This window comes from Oncorhynchus mykiss, chromosome 3 (genome assembly GCF_057628025.1).
Source record: "Oncorhynchus mykiss isolate SJ-2025 chromosome 3, ASM5762802v1, whole genome shotgun sequence".
Taxonomy (NCBI): domain Eukaryota; kingdom Metazoa; phylum Chordata; class Actinopteri; order Salmoniformes; family Salmonidae; genus Oncorhynchus; species Oncorhynchus mykiss.
Genome location: NC_143024.1, coordinates 24,679,276 through 24,695,912, shown reverse-complemented (window position 1 = coordinate 24,695,912; position 16,637 = coordinate 24,679,276). Strand labels below are relative to the sequence as shown.

The 16,637-nt window shown below is 43.1% G+C and overlaps 3 protein-coding genes across 5 annotated transcripts in view; 2 read left to right on the top strand and 1 right to left on the bottom strand.

Annotated features, from left to right (window-relative positions):
• The first annotated feature begins 410 nt into the window (after positions 1-410).
• On the top strand, positions 411-2,172 carry LOC110510138 (trypsin-2). The gene is made up of 6 exons (XM_036969665.2): positions 411-561; positions 740-890; positions 1,028-1,278; positions 1,462-1,598; positions 1,737-1,838; positions 2,000-2,172. Exons 1-6 carry the CDS (start codon positions 486-488, stop codon positions 2,045-2,047), a joined length of 765 nt encoding a protein of 254 aa, XP_036825560.2. The 5' UTR covers positions 411-485; the 3' UTR covers positions 2,048-2,172.
• A 4,253-nt stretch (positions 2,173-6,425) lies between these two features.
• LOC110510146 (large ribosomal subunit protein bL17m) lies at positions 6,426-8,500 on the top strand. Of its 2 annotated transcripts, none has more exons than XM_021591509.3 (3): positions 6,426-6,831; positions 7,628-7,696; positions 7,863-8,500. In XM_021591509.3, the coding sequence occupies exons 1-3, from the start codon at positions 6,658-6,660 to the stop codon at positions 8,121-8,123; spliced, it is 504 nt and encodes a 167-aa protein (XP_021447184.2). In that variant the 5' UTR covers positions 6,426-6,657; the 3' UTR covers positions 8,124-8,500. The 2 variants fall into 2 exon arrangements, with proteins under 2 accessions (XP_021447184.2, XP_090082272.1); XM_090226146.1 differs by lacking the exon at positions 6,426-6,831 and adding an exon at positions 7,062-7,231.
• A 555-nt stretch (positions 8,501-9,055) lies between these two features.
• LOC110503641 (transmembrane protein 145) overlaps positions 9,056-16,637 on the bottom strand; it is a 42,125-nt gene continuing 34,543 nt past the window's right edge. For both annotated transcript variants that reach the window (XM_090226133.1, XM_090226135.1), the window contains exons 11-15: positions 15,806-15,899; positions 14,815-14,987; positions 14,388-14,508; positions 13,483-13,671; positions 9,056-13,302 (exon numbers count right to left, since the gene is read on the bottom strand). In XM_090226133.1, the coding sequence (XP_090082259.1) occupies positions 13,063-13,302; positions 13,483-13,671; positions 14,388-14,508; positions 14,815-14,987; positions 15,806-15,899 (817 nt within the window). In that variant the 3' untranslated portion in view covers positions 9,056-13,062. The remainder of the gene's footprint in view (positions 13,303-13,482; positions 13,672-14,387; positions 14,509-14,814; positions 14,988-15,805; positions 15,900-16,637) is intronic.

The window sequence follows — 16,637 nt, the reverse complement described above, 5'->3', positions numbered from 1 at the left end:
GCCTTGAATTACTTTTCAACAAAACCTCTTAAACCCAGTTTACTTGTTTACAAAGCTAAAATTGGCCTTGTGAGCAGCAAAGCTCTGTTTGTCAACTTCTGCAAGAGAATACCAGCATGTGAAACATACAGCTGTGTTGCAGCCATGTTGAGGTCAACATACAGTCTGAACTACATAGAATACTGTTCATCTCAAACTGGCAGTTGTGGTGTACTGTACATGTATCACTGTCTTCTGTAAGAAATTAAATCAAACCAGATGGTAAGAACCTGCACTTAAGAAGTACTGGGACAAATTAAAACATATATTTAGCTTTCTGCTGCCTTTAGGGTCAACTTCATACCACACCATGATGGAAACTGCTGTGTCATAATGCTGACCTTGGCAGCGCACCTTTAGACTCTGATTGGATTTCACTTGACCAATCAAACAGTTCCATTAAACGGGGCGGCACACCCAATTCTGCATATAAACCAGGGGTGCAGATGAACCCCTTTCATCATCAGGATCATACAGCAACCATGATTTCTCTGGTCTTCGTTCTGCTCATTGGAGCCGCTTGTGAGTATAGTAATGATCATAGAAAAAGAACAGGACTCTGTAATGACACTAACATCACACATTTGTTTCTTTGACGTTATTAAGAAATATGTTCTTATTGTTTTATCACAGTTCTTTGCTTTTCCATCTCAAAAGCTGAGGTAATATAGCTAAGAATGTGCCTGCTCTCTGTTTACAGTTGCCACGGAGGACGACAAGATCGTTGGAGGGTATGAGTGCAAGGCCTACTCCCAGCCCCACCAGGTGTCTCTGAACTCTGGGTACCACTTCTGTGGTGGCTCCTTGGTCAATGAGAACTGGGTTGTGTCTGCAGCTCACTGCTACAAGTCGTAAGTAGCATACCATGTGAACTACTAGCAACATGTTGAGTCAATAACACCTTGCAAGAATTTGATAAGCTTAATTTTTGCAAAACTAAAGGAGACAAGTGAACTCCACATTCCCATGAACTCTCTCTCTCTTTCAGTCGTGTGGAGGTGCGTCTGGGCGAGCATAACATCCAGGTGACTGAGGGTAACGAGCAGTTCATCTCTTCTTCCCACGTCATCCCTCACCCCAACTACAGCTCCTATAACATCAACAATGACATCATGCTGATCAAGCTGAGCAAGCCCGCCACCCTCAACACCTTCGTGCAGCCTGTTGCTCTGCCCAGCAGCTGTGCCCCCGCTGGCACCATGTGTACCGTCTCTGGATGGGGCAACACCATGAGCTCCAGTGAGTACAGCACCTGGGTCAAAGGTTACATGTGCCAGCTGATCATCTTCATGGTGACTGAGTGTTAACAGGCATGGAAAATGCAGACCTTCTATTAAAAACACTGTCATTATATCTAACTATAACTCTCCTCCTTTTCTACCTACTTCTACCTTTCTCCCCCCCCCCCCCCCCTCCTTACAGCTGCTGACAGCAACAAGCTGCAGTGCCTGAACATCCCCATCCTGTCCTCCAGCGACTGTAACAACTCCTACCCTGGCATGATCACCAACGCCATGTTCTGTGCTGGATACCTGGAGGGAGGCAAGGACTCTTGCCAGGTACTTACCACTCTGACCTCAGTTCAGTGGTACCATTGATGACTTTAAATTTAATTAGATTAGAAATTGATAACGAAATAACCATTTCATATCACTTGTCTCTCTCTCTTTCTCTCTCCCTTCTTCTCTCTCTCTCAGGGTGACTCCGGTGGCCCAGTGGTGTGCAACGGTGAGCTCCAGGGTGTTGTGTCCTGGGGTTACGGCTGTGCCGAGCCCGGTAACCCCGGTGTCTACGCCAAGGTAAGACAAGAAAATAGTTCAACATTCATACGTCACTGTGACATCCTTTGGTTTCCTGAAGGAAAAAGGCATTGACTCTATAAAACATAGATTGATGGTTCTCATGTTGCCTCCCATTGAGTGTGTCCACTAATGTCTCCCTTCTCCTTCTCTTCCTCCAGGTGTGCATCTTCAACGACTGGCTGACCAGCACCATGGCCACCTACTAAATCTGCTTGGTCGTCCAGTACATTCGCACAACTCTACAACATCCCGTTCCACATCAACATACATCTTTTGTACAGGAGATTATACATTATTTATGTTTATGATAAATAAAGCATTTAACACTAAATACTTTTATGCTGTTGTGTTTGTACTCTCACTGTACTTAGAAATCTTTCTAAAGGTATTTCTATCTTCTCATGTCAAGTAGTATTACTAGTAAACACCAGAGAAACTAGGAATCGCCAGCAAATTGTTTAAGTATGGATATTTTCTTACTAAAATATGCAGGGGGTAAATTCATTGTGTCATGGTACCCTACCATAACAATTTGTTTTGTATCAATGCAACAAGAGGAACATTATTGATTACATTGATTTGTTTCTATAGTTGGGTATTGATGCGTTGCTGCTCACAATAGCTGGTATAGGGATGTTAAAAGTGTGGCATAATTGCTTTCCCTTCTTACCCAGTTAGAGTATTCTCTCTGTCTCAGTTGTGTTGCTACTGAAATACTATGCGGTGCAACATGAATATTGTTACATAATTACATAATGTTTGTATATTGGGTTGCATGATTTAGATTCAATATCCCTTGATATTGAAGTCTAGATGCTAAATACTGTACTTCAGTATTCACAGTGAGAGATTTCGTAACCTCCATTACTGAGAGGGACAATCAGAGGCTTCATCAGAGATCCCCAACATTCAGGGCTTAGCTCTGGGCCATCACAGGACAATATCTGCATATTAATGGCTAAGAGGTTATTGGCTATAAATATCTATTATAAGATTGTAATTCACTTCAGGAAATATGAAAGCCATACACTAGGGGAGAGTGGGGTAAGTTGAGGCACCCATGTCTCTAGGGAACCATACACAACATTAACCATTTGACCAAATATTTAGAAAGAGGCCTTCATTTCATTGAGTCTGTGAATTAAGAAACCACATGGAAAAAGTGATAAGCAAGTTAGGTCCAAAAACAGATTTTCACCAAGTCAAATGTATTTATTATATTAGGGGTTTCATGACGCTTGCAAGGCATTATAGCTGGAATATGAGGTAACACAGGGCCTGGCCTATGTTAAAAGTATTTAAAAAAAGAACAAAGTGTTTGTTAGATGTTAAGGGGGACACATGGGGGACACACAGGTGCCATTAATACAGGTAACGAGTGGAGGACAGAGGAGCCTCTTAAAGAAGAAGTTACAGGTCTGTGAGAGCCAGAAATTTTGCTCTGTTTGTAGGTGACCAAATACTTATTTTCCAACATAATTTGCAAATAAATTCATTACAAATCCTACAATGTGATTTTTCTGGATTTTCTTTTCTCATTTTGTCTGTCATAGTTGAAGTGTACCTATGATGAAAATTACAGGCCTCTATCATCTTTTTAAGTGGGAGAACTTACACAATTGGTGGCTGACTAAATACCTTTTTGCCCCACTGTATACAGTGGAGGGGACAAGTATTTGATACATTGCCGATTTTGCTGGTTTTCCTACTTACAAAGCATGTAGAGGTCAAATTTTTATCATAGTTACACTTCAACTGTGAGAGACGGAATCTAAAACGAAAATCCAGAAAATCACATTGTATGATTTTTAAGTAATTAATTTGCATTTTATTGCATGACATAAGTATTTGATCACCTACCAACCAGTAAGAATTTCGGCTCTCACAGACCTGTTAGTTTTTCTTTAAGGATCCCGCCTGTTCTCCACTCATTACCTGTATTAACTGCACCTGTTGGGCTACAGGACAATAGGCAAGCAGCTTGGTGAGAAGGCAACAACTGTTGATGCAATTATTAGAAAATGGAAGAAGTTCAAGATGACGGTCAATCACCCTCGGTCTGGGGCTCCATGCAAGATCTCACCTCGTGGGGAATCAATGATCATGAGGAAGGTGAGGGATCAGCCCAGAACTACACGGCAGGACCTGGTCAATGACCTGAAGAGAGCTGGGACCACAGTCTCAAAGAAAACCATTAGTAACACACTACGCCGTCATGGATTAAAATCCTGCAGCGCACGCAAGGTCCCCCTGCTCAAGCCAGCGCATGTCCAGGCCCATCTGAAGTTTGCCAATGACCATCTGGATGATCCAGAAGAGGAATGGGAGAAGGTCATGTGGTCTGATTAGACCAAAAAGCTCTATTTTTGTCTCAACTCCACTCGCCGTGTTTGGAGGAAGAAGGATGAGTACAACCCCAAGAACACCATCCCAACCATGAAGCATGGAGGTGGAAACATCATTCTTTGGGGATGCTTTTCTGCAAAGGGGGCAGGACGATTGCACCGTATTGAGGGGAGGATGGATGTGGCCATGTATCGCGAGATCTTGGCCAACAACCTCCTTCCCTCAATAAGAGCATTGAAGATGGGTCGTGGCTGGGTCTTCCAGCATGACAACGACCCTAAACACACAGCCAGGGCAACTAAGGAGTGGCTCCGTAAGAAGCATCTCAAGGTCCTGGAGTGGCCTAGCCAGTCTCCAGACCTGAACCCAATAGAACATCTTTGGAGGGAGCTGAAAGTCTGTATTGCCCAGCGACAGCCCCTTCTGGAGAAGGTCTGTATGGCGGAGTGGGCCAAAATCCCTGCTGCAGTGTGTGCAAACCTGGTCAAGAACTACAGGAAATGTATGATCTCTGTAATTGCAAACAAAGGTTTCTGTACCAAATATTAAGTTCTGCTTTTCTAATGTATCAAATACTTATGTAATGCAATAAAATGCTAATGAATTACTTAAAAATCATACAATGTGATTTTCTGGATTTTCGTTTTAGATTCCGTCTCTCACAGTTGAAGTGTACCTATGATACAAAGCATGTAGAGGTCAAATTTTTTAAGTAGGAAAACCTGCAAAATTGGCAGTGTATCAAAAACTTGTTCTCCCCACTGTATATATAAACACACAGTAGTGTTTAAAATTTTGGACACACCTCATTCCAGAGTTTTTCTTCATTTTGACTATTTTCTACATTGTAGACTAATAGTGAAGACATCAAAACTATGAAATAACACATATGTAATCATGGAGTAAGCAAAATATACATGAGATTCTTCAAAGTAGCCACCCTTTGCCTTGATGACAGCTTTGCACGCTCTTGGCATTATCTCAACCAGCTTCATGAGGTAGTCACCTGGAATGCATTTGAATAAACATGTGTGCCCTGTTAAGTTAATTTGTGGAATTTCTTTCCTCCTTAATGTGTTTCAGTCAAACAGTTGTGTTGTGACAAGGTAGGGGTGGTATATAGAAGACCCAGAGTTACCTTTTCTGCAGAGGATAAGTTCGTTAGAGTTACCAGCCTCAGAAATTGCAGCCCAAATAAATGCTTCAGAGTTCAAGTAACAGACACATCTCAACATCAACTGTTCAGAGGAGACCATGTGAATCAGGTCTTCATGGTTAAATTGCTGCAAAGAAATCACTGCTGAAGGACACCAATTAGAAGAAGAGACTTGGTTGGGCCAAGAAACACGAGCAATGGACATTAGACCAGTGGAAATCTGTATTTTGATCTGATAAGTCAAAATGTGAGACACAGAGTAGGTGAACGGATGATCTCCGCATTTATGGTTCCAACTGTGACACATGGAGGAGGTGCTTTGCTGGTGACACTGTCAGTGATTTATTTAGAATTCAAGTCACACTTAACCAGCATGACTACCACAGCATTCTGCAGCGATACGCCATCCCACCTGGTTTGCCCTTTGTCCCACAATCATTTGTTTTTCAACAGGAAACTTCCTGGCTGTGTGGGGGCTATTTGACCAAGCAGGAGAGTGATGGAGTGCTGCATCACCCGACCTCAACTCAATTGAGATGGTTTGGGATGAGTTAGAACGCAGAGTGAAGGAAAAGCAGCCAACAAGTGCTCAGCATATGTAGAAACTCCTTCAAGACTGTTGGAAAAGCATTCCAGGTGAAGCTGGTTGAGAGAATGCCAAGAGTGTGAAAAGATGTCATCAAGGCAATGGGTGGCTACTTTGAAGAATCTAAAATATATTTTGATTTGGTTTGTTTAAAAACAATTGGGTTACTACATCATTCCATATTTGTTTTTTCATAGTTTTGATGTCTTCAGTATTATTCTACAATAAAATAGTAAAAATAAAGAAAATGATGAGTAGGTGTGTCCAAACTATTGACTGGTACTGCATATCTATGCTATTTGTCATCATATTTTCCCCTTTTTCTGATTACATTTCCAAATCAGAAATTAACCTGTTTACATTTTGAAATCTCTATGCACATAGAAAGGCCTGATATCTAATAACAAAACAATGAATTAATTAATGACAACTAGAAACAAATAGAATACATTTGAGGCGGAACCATTTCATCCTAAAGTGGAACTACTTTTCACGTAACACCATTCACCCACACTGACTGCGATAACTGATGCACCGGCAATGTCAAAATTGTCAAACGAAATTTGTCACGTTATGCGACCTCGGGGATGTATTAATGAGCACATACACCTAATTTACACGAGAATAACGGAATATAATTTTCCTTAGAAACATCGTTTTGCATTTTTAAAGGCCGGTTTGATTCATTTTTTCTTTCTAGCCTCTTGTAGGTGTCTGAACTCGACAAGATGCGCCTCACCATTCAGATGTTGATATCCCATGGCCGGGTGGCCCGTAAAATGGGTCTCGGTCCAGAGTCCCGAATAAACATGCTTCGGAACATTCTTACCGGCCTCGTTCGACACGAGAGGATAGAGACCACCCGAGGTAGAGCAGACGAAGTTCGATTCTATGCTGAAAAGGTGAGGACATGGATGGTAACGTTACCCTTTTACACAGCTCAACACAGCTGCTTCAACAATAGTAATTCAAAGGCTGGCAGATGGCGATATTGAGTCGTTTCATCTTACCGGCCAAAAGGAATGTATGCAGCCGGCCATAAACGTGTATACCCCTTCAGCCAATCAGACCAGGGGTGGGAAAAAAAATGGACTACTCCAACCTGATTGGCTTAACGCGATTGGCAACATTCAGAACATGGCGGAAAATGGTGTTTCATAAGGAAACGTTGAACCTTCTCGCCATTAAATTGAGTTAAGGAGGAAATCAACTCCTTTGCAACCTAAAGGGAGAATATTTTATGTACAACTCGGTCCATGGGGATATGAGTGTATAGCTGGCTACATACATTTCCTTTGGATGGTAAGATGAAGAGACCATTGTCATCTGCTGGCCTTTGGGCTACTCCACCAGTTGACTAAACTCAACTCCCATGGTGAAGGAAGTTTCTGATGAACTCCACCAATGGAGTTTAGCGGAGTCCTGGCTTGGAAGAAATTCAGCTCTGATTACGCACTCTCCTCTGTGGTTTAAAGAAAAGGACCTGAGCCCAAGGTCAATAGTAGATTATGAAACGCTTATCTTGTACCTATCTAGTTATGTGCCTTTGTTTGCTGAAATTCATACATTTTAATCAAACAAATATAACCATGGAGTTGAGTTCAGTCAGCTACTTCTTCAACCATCCCTGTTTAGTAGGCTACTGTAGTTTTTGACAGCTTGTGACGATGTTGACCAATGTGTGATGTTGTTTTGCAGTTGATTGACTATGCCAAGAAGGGAGACACTGACGAGAAAGCGATGAAAATGGCAAACTTCTGGCTCACAGTAAATGTTCTTTCTTTATGATCTTTGTTAGTATTTTAATATACTCCGACCAAGTCAGACCATCCCAAAGTCCCCAGCTTTGTTGTACTATTATCTACCAGATTAGTATGAGTGTTCCTAGTTCTTTCAGACAGTCATCCTGTCGCTCTCTCCTCTGTGGATTAAGGAAAAGGACCTGATCCCAAAGCTCTTCAAGGTCCTGGCTCCCAGGTTTGAGACCCAGCCCAAAGCCTACACCCGGATGGCCCGCATTCCCAACAGGGAGAACCTGGACAAGGCTGCTATGGCCGTGCTGGAGTTTAAAGGCAACCCGTTCCCACCTCTCCAGACCGCCAAACGAGACAATGACCTCACGCTAATCAACCAGCTCCTCAAAGGCTACAGAGAACAGAGGGCACAGCAGGCAACAGCCAAGGTTGAGGCATGATGCAACCAGCCACACATTGACATTACATGTGTTAGATCAGGGGTGTGTTCGATATGGTGAAACATTTAGAATGTCATGTCTGTTCTACAGTATATGAACATTCTGGAACGTTGCTCCCTCCTGAATAAGCCCCTGTATTTCCCAAGAAGGGGACCCACTGGTGGGTTGTACTCTAAACTTTTATAGTCCACAGATTCTGACTAGGTCCTGGTTTGGAAACATTGTGTTGCTTTGTGTGTAATAAGAAAAACACCCAAACACTTTTGGTGGATCACACTGTTTTAGATGACTGGCACAGTATTTGACTTTCTGTGGACCCCACTGAACATGAGAGGATGTTGTGTGTCAAAATAAATGTGACTGTTTGACAATGTTAAGTGTTGTGTTATTTTGACTGTTAGTCAAATGAAAAGTTATGTTCATGGCACTGCTGTGAATTTAACAGATGTGATTAAATATGCTGTTATTAATCCCACTAACGGTTCAGAAACATGTTCCCCAAACGTTTCATTATCATCATGGTTGATGTCCTGTTTTTGATCTCTACTGATTCAGAATAAACAGACAGTGGCAAATAGAGGCAGGATGTTTTATGAAAGCAACCACCTTCAACCAGGCAAAATCACACACTCATGAGCTTCCTCATTCTGTTATAGACTCAAACTGTTTTGTTAAGAGCTGCTGTAGAGTTTGGTTTTCACATACTGGTAACTACTTGCCTAAATTGCCCCAAACTATTGCAATTACATTCAATTGGACCGGTTCTCCTTTGCCACTTGCCTGTAAGCGCTCTTAATTGTGAGGTTGGTTCCAGAAAAGTAATTGTACTGTACCAAGATGGAGTAGATGTTTTGGACGAATGCCCTTGCCCTTCTACATCACATTACACATTCACACTGTGGCCAAGGTATGAAAGAAACAGACAAGGCCTCTAATAAAACCAACCATTTTAATTTGGCAAAAAGTGTATGTACAGCGTATTCAGAATATTCTAATTTGACACCATTAAAATGCATTCATTTCAAACAGTGCTTCAGTAATGTGCTCTTAACTAGACCTCTCGAAATACCCAGGAAGCTGTGCTGTTGTCTGTCATGCATATAAAACCCTCTCCTCTCCCTTTGCTCTTCCACTTGTGTCTGTGTATAATAGACAAAATACCATAGATAAATTGATCATGCAGCTTGTTGTACAGGATGAATGGAACCTGCCTGTCGATATCAATCTATTCAGTCAAGTAATGGCATCCGTAACCATGGACAAGTGGACTGTAAAGGCAATAGACATACAGTTGAAGTCGGAAGTTTACATACACCTTAGCCAAATACATTTAAACTCAGTTTTTCACAATTCCTGACATTTAATCCTAGTAAAAATTCCCTGTCTTAGGTCAGTTAGGATCAACACTTTATTTTAAGAATGTGAAATGTCAGAATAATAGTAGAGAATGATTTCAGCTTTTATTTCTTTCATCACATTCCCAGTGGGTCAGAAGTTTACATACACTCAATTAGTATTTGGTAGCATTGCCTTTAAATTGGGTCAAACATTTTGGGTAGCCTTCCACAAGCTTCCCACAATAAATTGGGTGAATTATGGCCCATTCCTCGTAACTGAGTCAGGTTTGTAGGCCTCCTTGCTCGCACATGCTTTTTCAGTTCTGCCCACAAATTTTCTATAGGATTGAGGTCAGGGCTTTGTGATGGCCACTCCAATAACTTGACTTCGTTGTCCTTTTTGCCACAACTTTGGAAGTATGCTTGCGGTATGCTTGGTTGCAAATAGAAGACCCAAATGGAAGACCCATTTGCAACCAAGCTCTAACTTCCTGACTGATGTCTTGAGATGTTGCTTCAATATATCCACATCATTTTCCTCCCTCATGATGCCATCTATTTTGTGAAGTGCACCTGTCCCTCCTGCAGCAAAGCACCCCCACAACATGATGCTGCCACTTCCGTGCTTCACAGTTGGGATGGTGTTCTTCGGCTTGCAAGCCTCCCCCTTTTTCCTCCACACATAATGATGTTCATTATGGCCAAACAGTTCTATTTTTGTGTGATCAGACCAGAGGACATTTCTCCAAAAAGTACGATCTTTGTCCCCCTGTGCAGTTGCAAACCGTAGTCTGACTTTTTTATGGCGGTTTTGGAGCAGTGGCTTCTACCTTGCTGAGCAGCCTTTCAGGTTATATTGATATAAGGCTAATTTTACTGTGGATGTAGCTATTTTTGTACCTGTTTCCTCCAGCATCTTCACAAGGTCCTTTGCTGTTGTTCTGGGATTGATTTGCACTTTTCTCAAAGTACGTTCATCTCTAGGAGACAGAATGCGTCTCCTTCCTGAGCGGTATGACGTCAGCGTAGTCCCATGGTTTATACTTGCGTACTATTGTTTGTACAGATGAATGTGGTACCTTCAGGCATTTGGAAATTGCTCCCAAGGATGAACCAGACTTGTGGAGGTCTACAATTTTTTTCTGAGGTCTTGGCTGATTTCTTTAGATTTTCCCATGATGTCAAGCAAAGAGGCACTGAGTTTGAAGGTAGGCCTTGAAATACATCCACAAGTACACCTCCAATTGACTCAAATTATGTCAATTAGCCCATCAGAAGCTTCTAAAGCCATGACATCATTTTCAGGAATTGTCCAAGCTGTTTAAAGGCACAGTCAACTTAGTGTATGTAAACTTCTGACCCACTGAAATTGTGATACAGTGAATTATAAGTGAAATAATCTGTAAACAATTGTTGGAAAAATTACTTGTGTCATACACAAAGTAGATGTCCTAACTGACTTGCCAAAACTATAGTTTGTTAAGAAATTTGTGGTGTGGTTGAAAAACAAGTTTTAATGACTCCAACCTAAGTGTACTTCAACTGTATACACCTACAGAGACAAAACCCTTAGAACACCAGAACAATCTAATTCAAGTGTCATTCTTTTTTACAGACTACATTATACCTTTGACTGTATGTTCTCATGTACATAACATGTGCTGTACCAGTCTGACCAACCCAAGCCTACTCCAGACATTGTCTTTCTGTAGTAAAGGGCTATTAATTAAGCCATTAGAAACAGTCAATTAACCACCATTCTTTCCCCCACACCTTTTTGTTTTACAGATTGGATAAAAAAAATAAAGAGTTGCACATTTCATACTGAGATATTAACAAGTTAAACAAAAAAAAAAATACAATGTAGTTGATTACTTCCATTATTTCCATTTCTAAGAAGAAACAGGTGGCAAATTGGCCTTGACACCATCTTGTGAATTACACCCTACCCCCTTACATTGATATCATTAGGCTATTTAAATCAACTTAATGTTATTAAGATACATGTACATTTTTAAATGTCTGATAATGACACTTGATAACATTGATTAATATGAACATATCTACAGGTAACATTTGTATATTTGATACCGGAATATGATTGGATGTAGTGTGTGGATAAGTATAATTCAGATTAAAGCGCTATTCAAAGTCACTTTGAAATAAATGGCAGAACAGAAAACTAAGAGAAGGGGAACATTAAAGTGCTTCATGCAGGACAAACAGGACGTTGGTGCTACTACTTTCACAGTTACTCTAAAAGGTTTGCTTTAGTTGTTTATGGGCCCAGGACTTTTCATGGTCAGGAAGAACTACTGTTTCTACTTAAACAACAGTGAGCCCCTCACACAGTTGACATGACATCATTACATACTAGTCGGGGGGGGGGGGGGGGGGATTGTGAAGTTAGCTCATATCCTCGCTGGACAACTTTCCCTCCTTAAATCATGTGTCAAGGATGGAGGCTGAAATTGAAAGTAAAACAAGCTATAAGTATGATTTCTATGTAAAAAAAAACACCCCTTTCCTTGTGCTCTATTGCATTAATACATTCACCAAGGTCTACATACATCAAGTAATTACATTCAGAGCAAGCTAATATCTTGCACTCCAGTGAGAACTGAACAGTAGTATTGGGAGTTGAAACAGTTGTCTGGGGACAGTATGACATAAGGTTCCAGAAGAAGTGACATTATTAACACCTCCTCACTAGCCTATATGGTATGAAATATACAAATTTAGTACAACAGGCACGCTGTTACTCAGGTATGAGCACATGGAGTATAATCAGTTTAGAGACATGCTTGTTTTAGCAGTACCTCAGTGGTCCACAGTAAACTGAACATTGTACACTTAAACATCAGTATATCAATCCTATAGCCTGGAGCAATCAGCATTTCTAAGAATATAAATCATCCCAACATATTATATATGGAGAAATTCAATATTTTGTATTAACAACATCTGTCAAACATGAAGAAAAAAACATGAATGTATTGTTTCAGGATGTGAGTGAACATTTTACTCTTGTACAATGTAATGGCATGAGAACTGCAATGGTCACAGCACCACTTGGAATTTGACAATGTGGGGAAAAAAACATCCCTTTTGTAATATAAACTCTGCAACTATTTTAGAGTAATGGTAACTCATTCTCTTCAGCTATTTACACGTTTCCCTCAGCCTCTCCATTGATGCCTTATAAATTCTTGAATAAAAGTGTTCATAGGAGTTTTGTTCAGTCTCCACTGTGCGCTCCTATCATTCTATTGGTCAGGCTACATCCACTCTGTCATCTCTCCCTCCCGGTGCCTCTCTCCCTGTTCATGTTCAAATATTTATTGCTTCTTTTTTTATTTTACAAGCTCAGCACTTTAACTCACAGCCATTTCCCATTCTCTCTATTTAGAGGTGAAAATGGGACGTTTCAAACTTCTATTCCACATGTCTGCTTATGATGACTTCCCCTTCTCTTCCTCCTTATATCCATGCCTCCTTCCCTCGTGGCTAAACATAGCCTGTTTTCTGTGCTACCTGATCTTCCTCCACCTCCCTCTCGATCTTTCTCCTTCTCTCTGTGTCCCTCTTACTCTCTGTCTGTCTCATGCCTTGGTGCCCACGCCCCCTCCCCCCTGCATGCTGAAGTACTCGGTAAAGTGGGAGGGGAGTCGTGGAGGAGGAGGGGGGGAGTGGGCAGAGAGGCGGGGGAGCATGGGGGGAGGGAGTGGGGGGAAGGTGGGTGACGACAGGTCAGCCGTGGTGGTGATGATCTTATGCTCACTGTTCCTCTGCACTTCCTGTCCCTTCCGGCCCACCGTCTCCTCCACCGTCTTCACTGGGCCCTGAGGGAGGTAAAGGTTGAAAGGTTAAAGGTCATGCTGGGTTGTATTTGTCACAATATCAGTTACCACATCCTTCTCTGACAACTTCCTCTGTGCTCTAACACCTCTGGAGTGTTACAGGGACTATATCGGACCTTAGTATCAGTTACTAGATCCTCCTCAGATCATACATCCACTCACCGACTGGATGGAGAAGAGTTCTGTGAAGTTGGGCTGGGAGTCGCCCAGGAAGGAGCTGTTCCCATAGGCATGGTGGGGGAAACTCTCACTCGCCACACCCGCCTTCGGACTAGACAGCAGGATCCCGATCTGAGAGGTCCGCACGTGGTATGGGAAGTTCTTATTGGCTGCAGAGGGCCGCGTGATAGCCTGTGGCGAGGCAGGGAGGGGGGAGAGGGGACGGATGGGAGGAATGCATCATATTCAGAATATTGTCTGTACAAATATTACCCTCTATTCTCCATACACTGATACACATTCCTGCACATATAAGAACAGAACAGTATGTGTCTGAATGTGTCACTAACAAAGGACAGAGAGGCTCAGTCTGGTACAGAAATCAGGGACCGATAGGCTCAGTCTGGTGCAGAAGTCTGGGACCGAGAGGCTCAGTCTGGTGCAGAAGTCTGGGACCGAGAGGCTCAGTCTCGTGCAGAAGTCTGGGACCGAGAGGCTCGGTCTGGTGCAGAAGTCTGGGACCGAGAGGCTCGGTCTGGTGCAGAAGTCTGGGACCGAGAGGCTCGGTCTGGTGCAGAAGTCTGGGACCGAGAGGCTCGGTCTGGTGCAGAAGTCTGGGACCGAGAGGCTCGGTCTGGTACAGAAGTCTGGGACCGAGAGGCTCGGTCTGGTGCAGAAGTCTGGGTTTGGGAGTATACTAACGCAGAGGCCGATGAGGACAGAGAGATATGACTCACAGATAAAAGAGAGGTGAGTGTGTGCATGCCTGCGTGTGGAGGGCAGGGGGTTACTAACGAGGCGGGCGATGAGGTCTTCGAGATAATTAACGTCAACAGTGAGGCAGTGTGTGTATGTGTGCGCACATGCATGCCTGTGTGTGAGTATGTAGAGAGATGAAGGGTACTAACGAGGAATACGATGTGAGCATAGAGGTGGATTCCCAGTTGGATGCCGTTGACGATCTTCTCCCGTGCCCAGCGAGGGATGCCAAAGTTAGCTATCAGAGCCATGACGGGCACAGCGAAAAACCTGCCAAAGGGAGAGATAGATAATGAGGGAGAGAGATTATTAAGAAAGAGAGAGGAGAGAGAGGTAGGGAAGGGAGAGATTGAGATATGTAAAGGAAGGAGGAGAAAAAATGAATATGGTGCAGTTGTGACAAAAGGAAACGAGAGGCGGAGGAGGACGGATTTAAGACGAGCAAGCGAGAAGTGGAAGGATAAGGGAGACGGGGAGTTTATCGGGTGCAATGCTTTTTAGGGAATGAAGTTGATGAACCTGACAGAGAATAACTGCATGCAGAGAGTGGAGGGTTGTAGGGCTATGTCCTCTCACCAGAGTGTGTATGCCGTGAAGAAGGGGATGTAGAAGGGTTGTTTCTCAGGGTAGTGTTTGAGGGAGATCAGGACTGCGTAGCAGAACCACACGTAGGCCAGCAGCTGGAGACCCATCAGACCGTAGCCCGCCGGGCTGTCATATGCATAAAGCACCTCACCTGGGTCAAAGAACTGAGACACACACACACTTACAACGTCATACAACCACTCTAATGGACCGCACCCTACTAATCAACCTACTAACTTTACCCTCAAATAGCAGAGAGGTGTATTACAATACGTTCCCCAGCATGTGTTGTAACAGCCTGTGGATTGCTGACATGTTGGGGTGTGAAATCTACTCGTTTTCATTGGTGAGTGTGTCTGCAAGTGTGTGCGTGTACATGTATGTATGTATGTATGTATGTATGTATGTTTGTTTGTTTGTTTGTTTGTTTGTTTGTGCGTCATTGACACTTCTCTACAACTGGGTCATTGACAGTGCCTCTGCTTGCGGGCTATGTATTCAGTTTCACAGGCCAGAGACTGGATATCATTGGTCAAACAGGATTACTCTCGGTCGTCCCCTGCATTATGTATGTACAGGCCCAGTGCTAGGCACCGACAGGCTGGGTAAGAAACTCCTATCCCTGTATACTACAGTACATCAGGAGTAGGTCCCTTTAATTTCACCTTTATCTTACCAGGAAGTTCCATGATATGTGAACCTCATTTTCAAGAGGGACCCATTCTAAATTATAGTAGAGCGCATTTTACACTTGTAATGGAGGTGATTCTGTGATCCATGCTCGGCTGATGAGTAACCGTGCCCGAGACCTGAAGACTAGCTCCTAGAGCTAATACCTAGACTTCAACTCAGTAGGCTAACATAGTGTTGTGGGACACAGGAATCCCCGGTTGAAACTTAGACCGTCATACACTGGCCCTTCACGTATAGCATGGACAGTAGGAGTGTAGCAGCAGCAGTTCTGTAGTGTAGACTGCAGTACCTCTGCCTCGTATATGAAGAGGATGATATAGGTGACGGTGTAGACTGTCATGTAGATGGACAGCTTGACAGAGCCACTGTGGCTGATCCTCGCCCTGACAGAGACGGATACACACAGGGGGGTTAGCTTTCACACAGACAGATGAATACACACACACACTCTCTCTGGGATACTGGTACGAGTTAGAAGGAGTAAGACAGAGAGAAACTGGGCTACTGGTACGAGTTAGAAGGAGTAAGAGAGAGAGACTGGGCTACTGGTTACGAGTTAGAAGGAGACAGAGAGAGACTGGGCTACTGGTACGAGTTAGAAGGAGTAAGACAGAGAGAGACTGGCCTACTGGTTACGAGTTAGAAGGAGTAAGACAGAGAGAGACTGGGCTACTGGTTACGAGTTAGAAGGAGTAAGACAGAGAGAGACTGGCCTACTGGTTACGAGTTAGAAGGAGTAAGACAGAGAGACTGGGCTACTGGTTACGAGTTAGAAGGAGTAAGACAGAGAGAGACTGGCCTACTGGTTATGAGTTAGAAGGAGTAAGACAGAGAGAGACTGGCCTACTGGTTACGAGTTAGAAGGAGACAGAGAGAGACTGGGCTACTGGTTACGAGTTAGAAGGAGACAGAGAGAGACTGGCCTACTGGTTACGAGTTAGAAGGAGACAGAGAGAGACTGGCCTACTGGTTACGAGTTAGAAGGAGACAGAGAGAGACTGGCCTACTGGTTACGAGTTAGAAGGAGACAGAGAGAGTGGCTGGAGGATTTAATCCTGAGACACACTGTAAGCAGTGAACCTGTCAGCCAGCCAAGCAGTTAGACTGACATGTCCTCTATG